General features: G+C 35.4%; 3 protein-coding genes across 4 annotated transcripts; 1 reads left to right on the top strand and 2 right to left on the bottom strand.

Moving 5' to 3' along the window:
• Positions 1–1,178: 1,178 nt before the first annotated feature.
• LOC140977863 (pectinesterase-like) lies at positions 1,179–3,306 on the bottom strand. Its single transcript, XM_073442592.1, has 2 exons — positions 2,111–3,306; positions 1,179–1,966 (listed from the first exon to the last, which is right to left on the bottom strand). The coding sequence occupies exons 1-2, from the start codon at positions 2,472–2,474 to the stop codon at positions 1,290–1,292; spliced, it is 1,041 nt and encodes a 346-aa protein (XP_073298693.1). The 5' UTR covers positions 2,475–3,306; the 3' UTR covers positions 1,179–1,289.
• A 5,698-nt stretch (positions 3,307–9,004) lies between these two features.
• On the top strand, positions 9,005–11,837 carry LOC140977019 (uncharacterized). 2 transcript variants are annotated; one of them, XM_073441536.1, is made up of 4 exons: positions 9,005–9,271; positions 9,807–9,924; positions 10,047–11,197; positions 11,411–11,837. In XM_073441536.1, the coding sequence occupies exons 3-4, from the start codon at positions 10,053–10,055 to the stop codon at positions 11,664–11,666; spliced, it is 1,401 nt and encodes a 466-aa protein (XP_073297637.1). In that variant the 5' UTR covers positions 9,005–9,271; positions 9,807–9,924; positions 10,047–10,052; the 3' UTR covers positions 11,667–11,837. The 2 variants fall into 2 exon arrangements, with proteins under 2 accessions (XP_073297637.1, XP_073297638.1); XM_073441537.1 differs by lacking the exon at positions 9,005–9,271 and adding an exon at positions 9,293–9,477.
• A 390-nt stretch (positions 11,838–12,227) lies between these two features.
• On the bottom strand, positions 12,228–15,840 carry LOC140977017 (glycosylinositol phosphorylceramide mannosyl transferase 1-like). Its single transcript, XM_073441535.1, has 5 exons — positions 15,379–15,840; positions 14,034–14,430; positions 13,317–13,480; positions 13,155–13,225; positions 12,228–12,588 (listed from the first exon to the last, which is right to left on the bottom strand). Exons 1-5 carry the CDS (start codon positions 15,573–15,575, stop codon positions 12,428–12,430), a joined length of 990 nt encoding a protein of 329 aa, XP_073297636.1. The 5' UTR covers positions 15,576–15,840; the 3' UTR covers positions 12,228–12,427.
• Between the last annotated feature and the right edge of the window lie 575 nt (positions 15,841–16,415).

Here is a 16,415-nt window from a genome sequence, read left to right as displayed (position 1 = left end):
TATAAAACACCGTCGCTAATTAGCGACGTTTTTAATTGTCACTAATTTTAGCGACGGCTTTGAAAACATCTGTCGCTAATGTTTTTATTAAAATAAAAAAAATTACGTTTATAATTTAATAAATCTAAACAAACGTACACTATAATAATAATATTCATCTTAACTAACATTTTAAAATTTACAAAAAATTGAAACAAAAACACGTACCTTCAATCGAAACTAAAATTGCCTAAGAGAGAAAAATTTTAAGTGTTATGAAGTGGTGGGGTAGAAATGGTTCGAGACTGTGGATATTTAAAGACAATTTGCGACGGTTTTCAAAATTAACGTCGCTGTTAGCAACGATTTTGTTTAAAACAGTCGCCATTAGCGACAGCTATTAGCGAAGGTTAGTAATCCCGATTTTGTTTAAAACTGTCGCTGTTAGCGACATCTATTAGCGACGGATTTGAATGTTGCGACGGTTTATTAAAAACCGTTTGAAATAAACCGTCGCTAATATAAATATTGCGACGGTTTTCAAAAAACCGTTGCTAAATATTAACAGCGCACATAATGTGCACGCTGTCGTTTATATAATTTTTTAACAGCACACACAGCGTGCTTTTAAAGCACCATGCGGATAGTAATATCCGCAGCGTGCTTTTAATGAACGCCAATACTGTCAAGTGTAATAATATTAACAGCTCACATATAAGTGCACGCCGTTTAAAGTAATATTCGCAGCGTGCTTCTAATGCACGCTTTTGATGACGTACCGCGAAAAATCATTTTTCTACCAACATCTCGTTTATCTTCTTTCTCTTTGACCTTGACCTTGACACGAACAAAAAAATTGACTATCGATAGTATTTTCATCTTTATCCTTGTGACATGCACGTCTTTTGATACTAAAACCAACCGCCTTCGCATAATTGTTATAGAAGTTAAATGCTTCTTCTTCACTCTCAAATTTCATACCAACTTGCGGAATTATTGTATTTAAAATATTAGTATGATAATCATCATTGAAATTTTCACAAACTTTTTTAAGGATATTTTGATCTTCATTTTTTTTCCTATTCGTTTATAATAAACAACACCCTTTCAAAAATTTCTTATATTGTTCAAAATATAATAAAAAAATAATAAGATATGTCGCATATTGTGATGCATAGAGTGAAGTATAGTATCCGAAACCAAGTAGAAAGTGACAGAACAACCAGGAGTTCATCAAACATAACTGGAAGCTCTAGCGTGCATTTTCTAGATTATAAACTATATTACCCAAAAAAAAAAAAAAAAGATCGCTAGAGATCAAGGTAACAAGGTATTCCAGTCGAACTAATCCATTTTTCTCCTTTTAAGAAGACCCTTGCCGTGAATCTTTTCGCTGCTGGATAATTGATCGTGCGCGCCCATTTTACTCTGTTCTTGGTATTTGCCCCTGGGCCCCGGTTTTGATATTCTGCATAAAATAGTGTGTCCAATCCGTGCCCTGGCCGCTCCAACCAGCCTCTTGGATCAATTAGTTTGTCCATGAAACTCTGCATTATCACCGTTGTTGAGTAGTTCTGCCAAGGCCTGCCTAAATAGGTCCTCACGTTGAACCTCGGCTGCAGATCTGGTGCAGCTACAATTGTGCAGTTTTGCATCACGATGCCTGAAAGGTATTGGTCTGATTTTCTTCTTTGTGCCGTGATGGTATTCGACCGCCCTTTTCGAGGTCTGCATGCATAAACATTGCAATTTTGAAAGAGTGCTCGTGCATCCCCAAATATGAAATCTACTGTCCCATAAATGTCACACTCTCTGAAAAATTGGATGTTCTTCCGGACATATAATGTATCTTGATAGCTTAGGAATCGGCATCTATAGAAAGCAGAATATCGACCTTCGTTTGTTACAGCCACTAACTGGTTCATGTTTACCCCAGCCGTGTTCTCGAAGGTAATTTCTTTGGTCACAAAACCATCAGCAACGATTCCTGAAATATAAATAACATAATAAGAATTTAGCATCTCCTTAATGATAACATTCAACTGAAAGGGTCTCTCCTAACTTTAGCATATATACACACAAACATACTAGTCAACCAATATTTTGGAAGACAATTTTATATTGTACTTACTAACTGTTGCTGTTTCAAAAGTTAAGAAGCCCATGTTCGTGCTTCTATTCCCGGATATCTTTGTCCTGTCCATTCCATCTCCCAGTAAGTGCAGGTTGATCTTCTCCTTTGGAATGAAAACGTTCTCGTGATAAATTCCTGCTCTTATCTTGATGTAAGTTATCATTGAACCGTAGTTAGGTGCTGCTGATATTACCTGGGAGAGAGTACTGGTGAAGTTTCCACTACCATCCTGGGCAACTATGAAAGTCCGTTGTGGGTATACACCTTGTAAAGCTGAGAGGAGGGATAACACAATACAAATACAACTCATAATTGATTGTTTCTCCATGCTTCTTTTACCTCTTTTCCTGTTCAAGTCCATTGTTAGAGTGAATAAAACATATGATTTTATTTCTATGTTAATGTCTAGTTATTTTAGAATTAGAGTGCTTATTTCGTTGTCATGATAAATTCTGATATGGCTTTGGCATGTGATGTTATAGAATCATGTTGTTTGAACTTGACGACAGACAGAACAGTTGTGAGATTCACCTCGAGGGTTCTTTCCTTAGAGTTAGATCTTCGCATAACTCAAAAAAGAGACGGAAAAAGAAGTAGTTGATCAATTAACTGAAGCACAGCCACTTGTGAATTAGTATACCAGGTTTGAGGTTATTTATATTGCTAGAGTAAGTTATGAGTAAAGTGTAAGTGTGTGCCTGTGTACTTGATTTTTTTCATGCAGTAACTTTTTTCTCTGAGGAGGATTCAGCAACATTAGTACAAATCAAGGTTTGAAATACATAGAATTCCTCAGAAGTTTGTCCAAATCCATTATGTGCTTCAACAATGGCATTCCAATGCTGATGCTGTGTAATATCTATAAGTTTACATGCAGAGATTGGAGCCAATGTGGGCGCCATCAATTTTTTTTGATAGAAGGTTATAAATAATTATATTATCTAAAATTTGTCTTTCTCGTCTTAAAATTTTTAAGACAAGTGGAACATGTAAACTTATACAAAAAAAATTTATACAAGTGGAACATGTAAACTTATATATAAAAAAAAATACACAGCATCGTTCTGAGAAGTAATCCCAACACGTTGATCAAATACAAAAATAAATTCTTACAACTTTTCTGGAGATATGACCTCGAACTTCAAGCAAGAATTCTGTAATGTGATTACAACCTTGAAGCTTCGGCCTGTAAGTTTTTCGAGTGTTGTGCAAAGTGATGGTCTCATTATTGTCCATCTTTCCCATTATATATATACGCTTGAAATTTCTATTATGGGTTTTGTATGCACTTTAACAAGTCTTCCTTATATTGGGACACAGATTACAGAAATGGTAACATCTACATTTATAGTTAATTTGCATTGTCGTGTTTAAGATGTATAGAGATAATGGCCAACTTTGTAGAAACGAGAGCAGCCCTATGATAATATATGTGTGCTGGTAAAATCGATTGGTTATCGCTCTTCGTAAACTGATTTCGAATTTTTCGTCAAGACTGTTTCACATCCTGTCTATAATGTGCATGTTTCTTTTATCTTGCTGGTACAAGTAATTGGAATAAGTGGTTTATATTAGTAATCTGCAGATAGCATTTGCTTGTTAATTTGTTCTACTAAATTGAGTTGTATTGTTTTTTTAATAACAATACGTAGCCTCGTTTACAATTTTCCACAAGTCTTTATTGTCTTGCCAATGNATTAAGCCATAATGTGCAGAAATATGTACTTATTATTTGAAAATTGAGAGCCCAAAATCCCATTTTAGAAAATCGGCATTGTTAATGTTTAAAAGGTAAAATTAACAATTTGAGGCAGTCAATACAGAAAATTGCTTTGGATATATATCACCTATTGTATTGATACAATGTTTCTTTTTCATACACTTTTTACCATTATATTTACTAGTCATTTTCCTTTTTCCCCACAAAACTCTTTCTTATGCTCCATAATTTAAAATTGTCAAGCTTTTCTTCTTTACCTTTCATTGAAAAAGTAGACGTGATATATACTCTTTCCTCTACATAGACCTTTTTTTGCCTTACCATATGTGAACATATTCCACTTCAGTCTTAGTATCGGAATCAAGAATTTGATCAGAGCGGGGTGTAAATTTTCAAAATTATCAAATTTGAAACGGGGTGTAAATTTTCAAAATTATCAAATTTGAAACGAAATCTTGTATTCGAGATTCAATTGTATTATCTCAACTAAAAATAAAATTGATTTCAGAAAAACAAATGGTTTCATTTTTATCCAAATTTCATGTGTAACCAACTAGGTAACATGCTACTTTAGGTTTATAATAAATACTAAGTTCCGAATGAAAATTACAAATTTTAAAAAGTGATGGTGTTCCACGTTTCAGTATTGTAAAGAACTAAATTCATCAGAATTCGAGACAACTCGTGGAGAAAATATTTGAAGAAATTTCCTCAAAAAGATTCGAGAGAGCTTTGGGATATTGTCGGATTCTTGAAAAAGTTTGGATGATTTTGAATTACAATAACCATTGCACTACATTTTTTTGTTTCGTAATTTTGTTGTTTGTTAGTTATTGTTTCGTAATATTTAATGTTTGCGGTTGATTTCGGATAATCTCTTCGCTCGAGCTTATGCTTGATTTCGATGAAATTATTCAAGTACTCGCTAGCTTCTCACTGGGAAAATTGATTTCATATAATAATTTGTATGAATTAGTGAGTTTGAATTAGGGTAAAATAAATATAAATCAATGGTTATCATGAGGTGCTTTTGGATTTAGATTTTTGTTGAATTTTTTTTATTCATGATTAGGTTGGTTGGTGAGTTGATTAGAATTTGATGCAAAATATAATATAATTTAATTTAATGAAAACAAAGATTTCAAATTCTGATGGTAATTTTGAGCCAGATGAATGCCATCGAATTTGATATATGAATTAGAAAATGCATCCTCATATTCAAATCAGATAGTATTAAGCTCAACTCGACCAAAGCTCGATTAAATTTAAGCGTCAAGCCGAGTTTCTACTTAGACCTAAATATTTCCAATCAAGATTTGTATCCGACTTGATTAGGTAAATTGATATTTTATTCATAATTTGGTCTGAAAAGAACTGAACACACGTTTAACTATGTTATGGAGGTTTAAAAGCAATTCTCCCAATCGGTATCAATTGATATGGAATATTGAGTTTTTCATGATTATGGATTGAGTTTTCATCAATGGGTGAAATTTTGAAATGAGTCGAGTTTTAGTAGAGTTTCAAGTGAAATTTTGAAATTAATCGAGTTTTGGTGAAGTTTCAGATTGAATTTTGAATTGGATCGAGGTTGGATTGAGTTTTTGGTTGATTTTTGGGTGGCGTTTTGCGATTTAGGGTTTGGATAGAGTTTTTCATTTGGTCAAGTTTGGAGTAAAGTTTTTGATAGAATTTCAATCTTATTCCTCGAAGGGACACTATTGTGTCTCCAATTTCTCCGATCCTTGTCTTCAGTATGTCAACTTCTAACTGAACTGAAATTAGGGCTAAAATTTTACCCTAGAAGGAGAAGGTAGGCAGTATCATTGTAGCTTTGATTTTTCATTTTTAAAATGATATTGTGAAGTCGTACACAATTTGCGCGGAATCTTTCAGGTAAATTTTATTTCATAAACTCGCGGTGTATTTGAAGTGGTCGCGCGAAATGTCGGCATTAGCTGTAAATGCTGGTTTATTGGTTACTTTGCAAGAATTAAATCCCTCGTCGCCAAACTTCAAGCAAGCTGGCGCCTTTCGCGTTATTGGAAAGTGGGTATTCTGTCAGATTTTTTTGAATCTTCTACCCTTTTTTTATGCTCTGTGCTTACAAATATAGCTTGTTGCACAATTTACGACGACCATATGCATAATGCCGTGGCATCTGTGGGGTGTAGAAGAAAACATCATAGGTGCAATTCGCTAACAATGCATTACATACAGTCCAGCTTTAGATCATTCTAGCTGCTAGTTAGTTGTCAGTTGTACATCTTCTAGGAAGTATGTCTGGCTTTCCATCATTGTAAATTAAGCTAGAAAAACCTTTTTGTGATGCCTAGTCAGCCATATTGTTAGAGAACAATGATTAAAACATGATGTTTGGATTGATGTCGGATTTAGAAGACTTGCATTGCATCATTATCATTATTTATAGATTTTTCTTGAACAACAAGTGATTGGCATTATGATTTGTATCAAAGCCATGGACTAGTGTCTGGTTTTGATAAGTTCTAGATTGTTAATTAGTGTGACAATATTGTCGGGGATGAGTAACCATCACTACTGGAAGAACCATCCAAATGTGTTACTTGCGTTGTTGTACGATCTAAACTATCTAAGCTGCACCATAACGAGTATATTCATTTTGAAGGTTAGTTATGTTGGTATAACCTACTTTTCACTATCATTAAGAACATCAAGTGTTTTTCTCCTCCTAGGTTGCAAGAATATACTTTGGAAACCGCAGTTGCTGTAATAACTGAAGGAGATGCTAGCTTAAAATTAAAGTTGATACTCAGCACTTGAAGCTCAATCTTCGACCCGGTTCTCTCTATCAATTTATTGGAGAACTCCATATTGAACCCAGTAATGAGGTAATTAATTTAGATTTTATGACATTTAAGCAACGATAGCGTGCATCTTGGCAGCGGTAGAGCAAGAAGGGGCTAGCAAGATCAGCCGTCACTCATGCCTTCCATATGACATTTTTCTCTAATATATTTGTACTTGTCTTATAACATATAGCCTAAAATTATTTCTGCTTCCCCTCCCCAAGTTTGTTTGAAATTTTAACATCTAATTTCTCCTCCCTGTATATTGATTTCGTCCTCCAATGGTGCCCTTGAAACATTTGGATTGACCTGTAGCTGCAAAGATTAGTAGTTGGACAGCTTAAATTTCGGGTAAACTTGTTCATAATATTCGGTTCACTTCGTCATGTTTAGCAATAGCAGGATGCTGGATGTGAATGGTAGCCTGCTTCAAGTTCTGGAATATTTTAGTTATCAAAAACTGCAAGCTTTGACTGAAAATAAAACATTTGATTATGAGAGTTGAGATCTCCATGGGATATATCATGAATGGTAACATAATATTTCTATGTTTTACAATTTAGTAGCCCTTTCACAGAAGAGTGGGTCTCATGTGAGACCGTCTCACGGATCGTAATCTGTGAGACGGGTCAACCCTACTTATATTCAAAACAAAAAGTAATACTCTTAACATAAAAAGTAATACTTTTTCATGGATGACCCAAATAAGAGATCCGTCTCACAAATACGACCCGTGAGACCGTATCACACAAGTTTTTGCCTTCACAGAATATGTTAGCACTAGGAGAACAGTGGAGGCAACATGTTTACATGACCTTCTCATTTTTGGTTTTCATCTCTGTTATTCCACGATCAACATATCGTTGATGGATGACGATTCCATTTATAGTGCAGTGACATAAACTTTTTCGATAAAGCAAAACGAGGAGGTAACAAAAACTCCAACCTCATTAATAAAAAAAATATCTGGTAGAGATGTAGGAGTTTTGTATATTTAGTTTAACATATTTTGTTTGAGTAGGTCTTGAGACGGTCTCACGAATCTTTATCTGTGAGACGGGTCAACGTCCTTACCGATATTCACAATAAAAAGTAATACTATTAGCATAAAAAGTAATATTTTTTCATGGATGACCCAAATAAGAGATCCGTCTCACAAAATACGACTCGTGAGATCGTCTCATACAAGTTTTTGCTATTTTGTTTTATCATAGGTGTGAACGTTAACTAATAAAGTCGGCATATATTATAGAACCATTGTCGTTAATTTTAAAAATGGCTATTTATTGTAATCATCTTCATTAGATAATCTCATTGATACAGTATTTTAATTTTCTATATTATCTTTCATTAATAATTTTACTGCATAATCTCTTGATGTGCCAAATATCTGATTTATTTACTTTGACCTTTAATTTAAACTTATCTCGGAAATTTATATCATGCAAGCACATTTTTTTAATAAAATAATTTATTAGATAAAATCACACGTCCGAAATCCATGAAACCTTAAGTTCGGAGACTCACGTGATCCGGCCAATTGGACTGCCTTTCCTTGTTTCCCACAATAATGATAAAATAATACTAACACCTAAAGTCTTTATGCTTACAATTTAGGTTATATGTCATACGGTCACGAGATTTGGGTAATAACAATTTTTTTTAGAGTAATTTTTCATAGTCCAAACACCACCGGGCTCCAAGTGTCCAAGGACCATTTAAGAATTTCACGGGGACGTCTAGATGGATATGAAAAAAGGGAGTAAGTTTATTGTGAGATAATATCACGAGTTTATAAACGTAAGAGTAATTGATCTGATTCATATTCATCATGAATAGTAATATTTTTGATATAAAAAAACTAATATTTTCATGATATGTGTCGGTTCGAAGTTCATGACAAAATTGATTTGTGAAACTGTCTTATATAAGTATTTGTGTAAAAAAGGATATTCATTTATACATTTTTGGTAATTTGAAGAGTTTATGTAAATCCCTCAATTGTAAGTTATTAAACTCGATGAATCTTCAGTCACTGAATGCGTCCAAATCCAATGCAGTTTTCACGATCAATATTGGACTGTATTAAACGCAATTTTTGATATCATACACACCTATGTGGGCATCGATGAGGTGTCACTCATCCATTGGATGCGCAATTTTTCTATATTTCATCACATCCAATGAGTGAGTGACACCTCATGGGGTGCTCACATAGGTAAGACTTGACTCTTATCAAATCTTGAAACGTGATAACAATTTTAAAAACTCAAGTTTATAAATAGTTTTATATTTTAACATAATCCGCAATTTGTAGTGAGTTTGAGAATAGATGGGGAGCATACGTTAAATTTGATGAAAACAAAAAAAGAAAAAGACAAATAAATTGTTGGTCAAGAAAATCTGCCACCAAATCTTGCACATTCGGGATGATTCAAGAAGAGTGCCAGGTTGCACCTATTCTGTAGTAGATAGTCCATTGAAGTTTGAACTGCATTCGCTTTTTGTTGCTGTTTTAGGCATGGCAATGGCAATGGCAATGGCAGCAGGCCCACATGTGATCGTAACGTTTTCGGTTCTTTCTCTCCAACACAATAGTCCCCATAAACTGTAAGCCCCACTCTTCCTAAAAGTGCGCTTTTGCTCTTACAAAATATTATCTTCATAATATCATCTTCATCTATGATCTATCCATTCTTTTTCTCATTTAATCTGTTGATCTTCCCTCCCAGTTCCCACTACTGTACTTAATCGAGAAATCACAGCAAAGTCTTCACTTTCTGAATTTTTTATCCGATGGAATCCAACAGACCATGGCGAGTTTGAGACCTTTTAGCAGAAACATTGATTATATAAACTGAGTTCCTAAAATTTTTCTGGTTTAGCTGGTTTACCACCTACCATTTTTTGCCTTTTTTTTTGTTATAGAATCTGCGTATGATTGATTACTTGTAGTTGTATCAGTAAAAGGGCCACGCTGTAATATGTTGTGGTGATAGAACTTGCGTTATTTTTTCTTTTAACAAGTGAAAGTTTCAAGCTTTTGATATATCTGTGCACGAATGTTGGCAAATTTGTGGGATGGGGGGGGAGGAGAGACCTTTATCTGTTTAATTTACTGTGTTGTCACATTTGTATGTCGCAGGTTTTGATTGCATTTAAGGCATCCAAACCAGATTCTGAACTACTCTTCTTTTGCAAGATCGGATACGGATTCTTGAACTCACGAGATTTCTCTGCCTTCTCTTGTTTTCGGCCTTTACGTGAGCGTTCTTGACTTCTTTCATCTTATTTTAAGTATCAGTTCCCTATTTTCAATAAGCCCCCCTTATTCTTTCTGTTCCGCCGCTGCGCTTACACCTTTGTATCACCCTTTCTTGCTTAGCCATTAATGAGGCTTGAACTTGTGCCGGCTAGCGTAGAATGTTCACTTCATGCCCTTCAAGCGTGTGCTCCTTTGGTCCCAGTTCCTCTTTTTTCCTCTACAAACTTGAAAAGGGATGGACGGGATCGAACAGTCCCCTTCACTGCTCTTACCCATCCATTTGTGTTCAAAACTCCCCTGAACTCTCAAGCTTTGTACAAGAAAGTTTGCAGAGATCCTATCATTCAATGTTCTTTTTCGGGTTTTGACAAAATGCGTGATGAGGAATCATCCCGTCATGTCGAAGGATTAGCTAAAAGTTTCGGCTTATCAGAGAGTGAAGGACATATGGACAGATTCCCTCGCTCAATACCCAAGACAAAAGGCGACCAAGATTCATTCTTGAATTCGCGATTTGATTTCTTGGAACCCATGATGCTTGGGATCAGGCCAGAAGTCCCAGATTGGCCAGATCGCGAGACTGCTATTCGAGCCACTATTGAACAAAAAGCCAAGTGTTTTGATATCCCGCTGTCTTTGAGGATGATAAAGAAGAAAATACAATGTAACGGGGGGTTTAAAGATTTTACTGAATGTAAAGATTCCGATTATTGCTCGGTGAAGGCAGCTTTTTCTTCTGCGGTTTTCATCTTAGTCGAACTTCAGAGCTATGCCTTACATATGAGAGAATCTGCGTGCCATGAAGATCTAGATTTTGCTATCCGTAAAGTTCAGAAAGAAATGCATTCATCATTTGCATGGCTGTTTGAACAAGTTTTTTCAAAGACACCGTCTTTAATGATCTATGTTATGATCCTTGTAGCAAATTTCGGCACTTTTTCCGCTTCCCAAACAAGGATTTTGCCATCGGGAGCATTCGAGTATGATGAGGAGATTGACTTATCAGTTTCATCAATCGCTCAACTTGGTCAAGGAATTGTCGATGGAAATGAAGCAACAAAAATGCAAGAATTTGAGAGAGAGGTTCTCGATCACGAAAATATCCAAAGCTTCGTCTCACCAGTGTCAGTGGAGGTGGAGTCCGATGGCTATGAAGTATATCATAGAACTGATCTTCTATACCAGATGAACTTGTCTCATGAACCTAACAACCCTCTTTTACTCTGCAATTATGGGCAGTTCTTGCAGCTCGTTACTCGTGATTATGACAGGTAATCTTGAAAATCCCACGAATCCCTTGTTCGTTTCCTTCAAAGATTATCATGTTATCTTGTATATAGTGTACATACTCTCCATAACCACCCAGAATGGACAATACCTGTTTACTCTATGTGAAACTGTCTCTGAACTTGCATGTGTGACAGATTTATGTATATATCTCGATTTATATTTTCAAGCTGATTTTCCATTATTGTGCTTCACAGGGCAGAGGAATGTTACAAGCGGGCGGTACAAGTAATGCCAACGGATGCAGAGGCCCTGAGCCTTTATGCTAACTTCTTGTGGATGGTACGAAGGGATTTGTGGGAAGCGGAAGAGAGGTTTTTACAAGCCTTGGCTGCTGAGCCTGATAACTCTTATTACGCCTCGAGATATGCTAATTTCTTGTGGAGTACTGGTGGTGAAGAAACCTGTTATCCTGTTAGCGATTTACCTAACACAAACCTCGAGATATGCTAATTTCTTGTGGAGTACTGGTGGTGAAGAAACCTGTTATCCTGTTAGCGATTTACCGAACTCAAACTTGTAGACTAATGCAAAAATACTCTCGTAAAAGAAAAGAAAAGAAAATAAAGTTGCAAGTGTGGTCTTGCAATGGCCAACATCGAAGGAGTGGCTGGTTTCACCTTACTTGGATTCTCAAATATCTCATTTGGTGTGTTATGGTTAAAATATTCAAGTTCGCATACGCGCACAAAAAGATGTAGTGGCTTAGAAGAGATGAAAACACATCTACTTCTTTGATTTGGTAGAGCCTGATAACTTATCATCTAGCTAATGAAACTCTTTATATTGTTAAAAAAAACATTGTTTTTTCCTTGCGACAAAGCGTTGCACACTTTAGATCACCAGCTTTATATTTGAATAAACACGGTATCGTTTTATTTTTTGAAGAGCGGAAAGTCGCATTTTTACCTCGAGATATGGAACTTCTTTGATAAAGATAACGGTATATGAGATGTTGCTCTGTTTTTAATATGTTTTCTTTTCATAAAGCGCCAGAATGTCGAGTACGATGGCTAAGGCACAGGAGCATATTACATCATTTAAGGGAGGAACCAATATTCGTAATCTATTTCAAAGTAAAAATCTACAAAAACTGCACTGATATATCCTAAGTAAATGTGGTAAATTGTGATTATACCACCAAATGAATAACTAATAAGACGTAGAATAAGAGGACTGTACTACGTGGAAAAATGGTGAGGTAAGAGACACCATCACCAAAACCAGCTAAAACGGCTATCAACGGCCTTGACTGAAGTGGATACCAAAGGCATTCCTCCGTACTCAACCGAGAAACGATTGACACAATGCGTTCTTCTTGAATTATGGCCTCCCAAGCTGCTAATCCCAGTGGAGCCAATCTCATATATTTTACCTAAATTATAGCATGAGGTGGGAAACATTAGCGTGCGATTTTTAGAGACTTACTACGCTGTTTTTAGTGATGTGAAACTTGATGAGATTTTGTTTCCCCAGCACCAAGATGTGGAAGAAACTCAAGGAATGAATGCTGCATTGATTGCTTTTAGACAGGAGGCTAAGCAAGTGGGGTAATTCTTATTCTTGGAAACGTAACTTAAATTAGAATTTCATGCAAAAACTTTTTTTAAAAAAAAAAAAAACATTACAGGGAATCCTACTCTTTCCCGAATATGTGGTTGTATATTGCGTGTAATCCACACAAAAGAGCATCTTATATAACACTTGAAGCTCCATAACCACAAAAAGAACAGACTAGGAAATAACTGATTAAAAAAAGTGAAATATAAACTGGCAAACAAAGTGTTTCAATCCAAAACTACAACAGTTAAAGGCCAAATAACAAAACCATAACAGTAAAAGGCCAAATAACAAATCTAAACCTGAAGTACACCATTTTAAAAAGGAATGAATGAAAGCTTTCAATCAGAAATAAGATTTGAGTAAAAAAATAAAAATTACCTTTCACCCAAATGGGCGGAGCACGAGTAGCATTTGCAACGAGGAAAGACATTGCAATATCTTCACAATTTCTAATAGATCCATACCCATCGATTAAAAGCTTTCAGATTTGCAAAAAGAGAGGGTGAAAAAAGTAAAAAAAAATTATGGTTCGATAAGAACCTGTTCTTGGTCACATATTCTCGAATGGAAGATGGCATCTCGTACGTATACATGTTGAGATATTTCTTATGAAAGAAGGCAGCCTTTGAGAGAATCATACTGTATGTACCAGTCCACCAAACAGACCACCATCCACTGTAAATATAGGTGTCCTGATCACCTTTCTGTGACAGAAAAAGACCAGTTGAAAGTGCTGCCCAAAAGAAGATCTAAAGCAATTCTTCGGACATTTTAAATAACAGTTTCTCCAACTAAATGATAGGGTAACCCCAACATTGAAGTAGAGAAATTCATATATCAATTCGAGCTTGGGTAAAGAGGGCTTATACAGATACATTCTAAGTCAAGAATAGTTGTGTGCAGAAAAGAACAAAATACTTGTATACAATATTAGACACTTATTGTCATATGGACAATGTGATTACATGGATATAGAACTCAATCTTTACATCATTGTACACTGGAAAGGTGTCAGAAAACTGAATGAACATGCAGACTTGATTATTGGAACGCCACAAACCAATTTGCCATCTTACAACAAACTGATCAAATATGGAGAGTTCTGGCAAAGGAAATGGAAATTAGCAGTGAAGAGACTTAAAAATATAACCCCTTATGGAAAAAGTATGAGCTTCAAAGTGGCATATTTTGCTGGTTTACTTTCCCTAAGCTTATGCTGTTTCATTAACAAAAGAAGCACAAAGTAAAAGCACGGACCGATTTATCGAGCCAATGAACGCGAGGCACAAATCCCACCATTGTGTCTGGTGCACTCTGCCAGGCCCTGAAAGCAAATTCTACTGTTGTGCAAGGGAATATAATATCATCGTCAACGGAAAAAACCACATCTGACTTCAAATCCTTTATTTCTTTAAATCTGTTGTTCAAACTGTCTTCTACATTTATATCAAATTTCAACTCAATTTCTCGACCACCTTTTGAATTCTGCTTGACCACATTTGTAAGAAAATTGACAAGAGAATCTGAAGGAAGGTCAGGCTCGCTCCACACTATATGGACGGAATCAAGCCCAGGACATAATGCATAATGAGATATGGACTGCTTCAGAAGATCATTTCTTTTCCATGTGTTCATCAATATGGTATATCCTTTCCTGTACAACGCATTACATCCGAATTAGCATGAGGCAACCAATTACAACAATTGTATTTAATATATGTTATACAGCCTTCTCTAATTCATGAATAAACCACTAAAAAATCCAAGAAAAAATGCTTGATACGAGTCAAAGTATACAAAATCATTTGTTGTAAACGAAGCAACACAGACATTCAGTAGCAACAGATGATAATATGCTCCCAAAGCAATGGCATGAAATATAATAAAATTATGGGCTATCTAGTCAACAGGCATTGACAACAAACAAAGAAATATTCTTTGACCAGCTCTTCCTCATTCAGGAAAAGACATATCTTGCCTCATTCATGAAAATCCATTCCGAACTAACTCTTCCATGTGAAGACTACCAAATGTCTATCAGAGCTTCGCATATTGCCAAACCAAAGACAATACGAAAGCAAATGCTTTGCACAACAAAGACTCGTGTCAAAAAAAACTGAGAGAACACCCAGACATCAAATTGGGTTGTTTCTTGGACAATATCTCGCCATTTTCTTTATTCTTGCAAAAGCAGAATATATATAGGTTTAATATTCAATTACGTAAAGTAAATCAAAGGGCTAATTAATAGCTTCCAAGCAAATTATAGATGAATGTTGATTACTAGTCGCCAATTGTCGCTGCATTGCTGCAAATGGAGACCCACAACCCTACTTTGAGAAAAATTAATGTATTTTCCTCAAAAAGTCCGTCATTAAAGTAAAGACGAAAATAAATCAATTGTCCAGTTAAGCAACGCAAAACAAGACAAACACAACGACAAAAGACCCAATGAATCCTCACAGCATTTACTACACCAATCCAACGATCGAACACACATAAATAGCAGCTTCATCTCAACGAAATAAACGAAAACTTATCGCAAAATCACATAAATCTGCACGCTCCAGTAGAATCATCGCAGGACTCCTAGAACACTTACCGAGGCAAAGAGGAAGGGTACAGAGAAACATCGTTCTGCTCCCATCCCATAAATGACGCCTTACGCACTGAAAACGCGATAAACGATAGAACAACACAACATGCTAGCAGTAACTTTATCTTCGTCGATCCAACTGCTAACACCGCCCCTTGCCTTATACTCCGACGGCTGAAAAGTCTGGACCTCATGGTAGTCATAGGAATTCCGACAGCACGCAGTCAGAAACGATGATAATGAATCCTATAGGGATCCTTCGTCCCGCTGAATGCAGCCCTCAGGACGGGCTCCGACGATTGGTAGGGGCCGGTGATGACGTCATGCCTGCGTGTCCATATTTAGAAGACGGGGTACAGATATTCGAGTGCGTCGAGGGAATCGAAATAAGATCTTGATAGGTCAGGCGCCGGTAAATTCTACCTTTTAGCGTTTTGAATTTAATTTCCTTTTTTCAAAAACAAGAAGATAATATAGAAAAACTAATATTTCTCATATACATAGATTTGATATGATGCAGACCTATCGTGAATATCTATGTAAGCACTTATCTATTGAATGTGATGAAATATAGAAAAATTGTATATCCAATAATAAGTGAGTGACATCTCATCGGTGCTCACATAGGTGTACACAGTAAGTGTGAAGCATATCACATCAAGCTGTAGGTTTAATTCCTACTTTGTTTTTTTCTCTTTCTTTTTTTTTATTTATTTTTTTAATTCATATATCAAAATTATAGTATAATCTCTCATTATTTCTCATAATTATATTTTGATCTTCATCTAAATATAAACTAAAAAAAACATTGATAGAAAGTGCATTAATATTTTTTATATATTTGAAATTGAAACAGTTATATCATCGACTTTGAATTTTAAAAAACCAAACTTAACCTCAATATTATTTCGAAAATCGAGTTTGAACTTAATATAAACACGACCTTCATCAAATTTCATTGATTTCACATTTTTTTCATATTATTTTAATTTAATATAGATGATATTAGCATCTTGGACACGATTATTAATCGTGTTGTCATT

The sequence above is a fragment of the Primulina huaijiensis genome, chromosome 5 (assembly GCF_012295235.1).
Source record: "Primulina huaijiensis isolate GDHJ02 chromosome 5, ASM1229523v2, whole genome shotgun sequence".
In the NCBI taxonomy this organism is placed as follows: Eukaryota; Viridiplantae; Streptophyta; class Magnoliopsida; order Lamiales; family Gesneriaceae; genus Primulina; species Primulina huaijiensis.
Note: the sequence above shows the minus strand (reverse complement) of the source record. Positions and strands in the feature narration are given on the sequence as shown.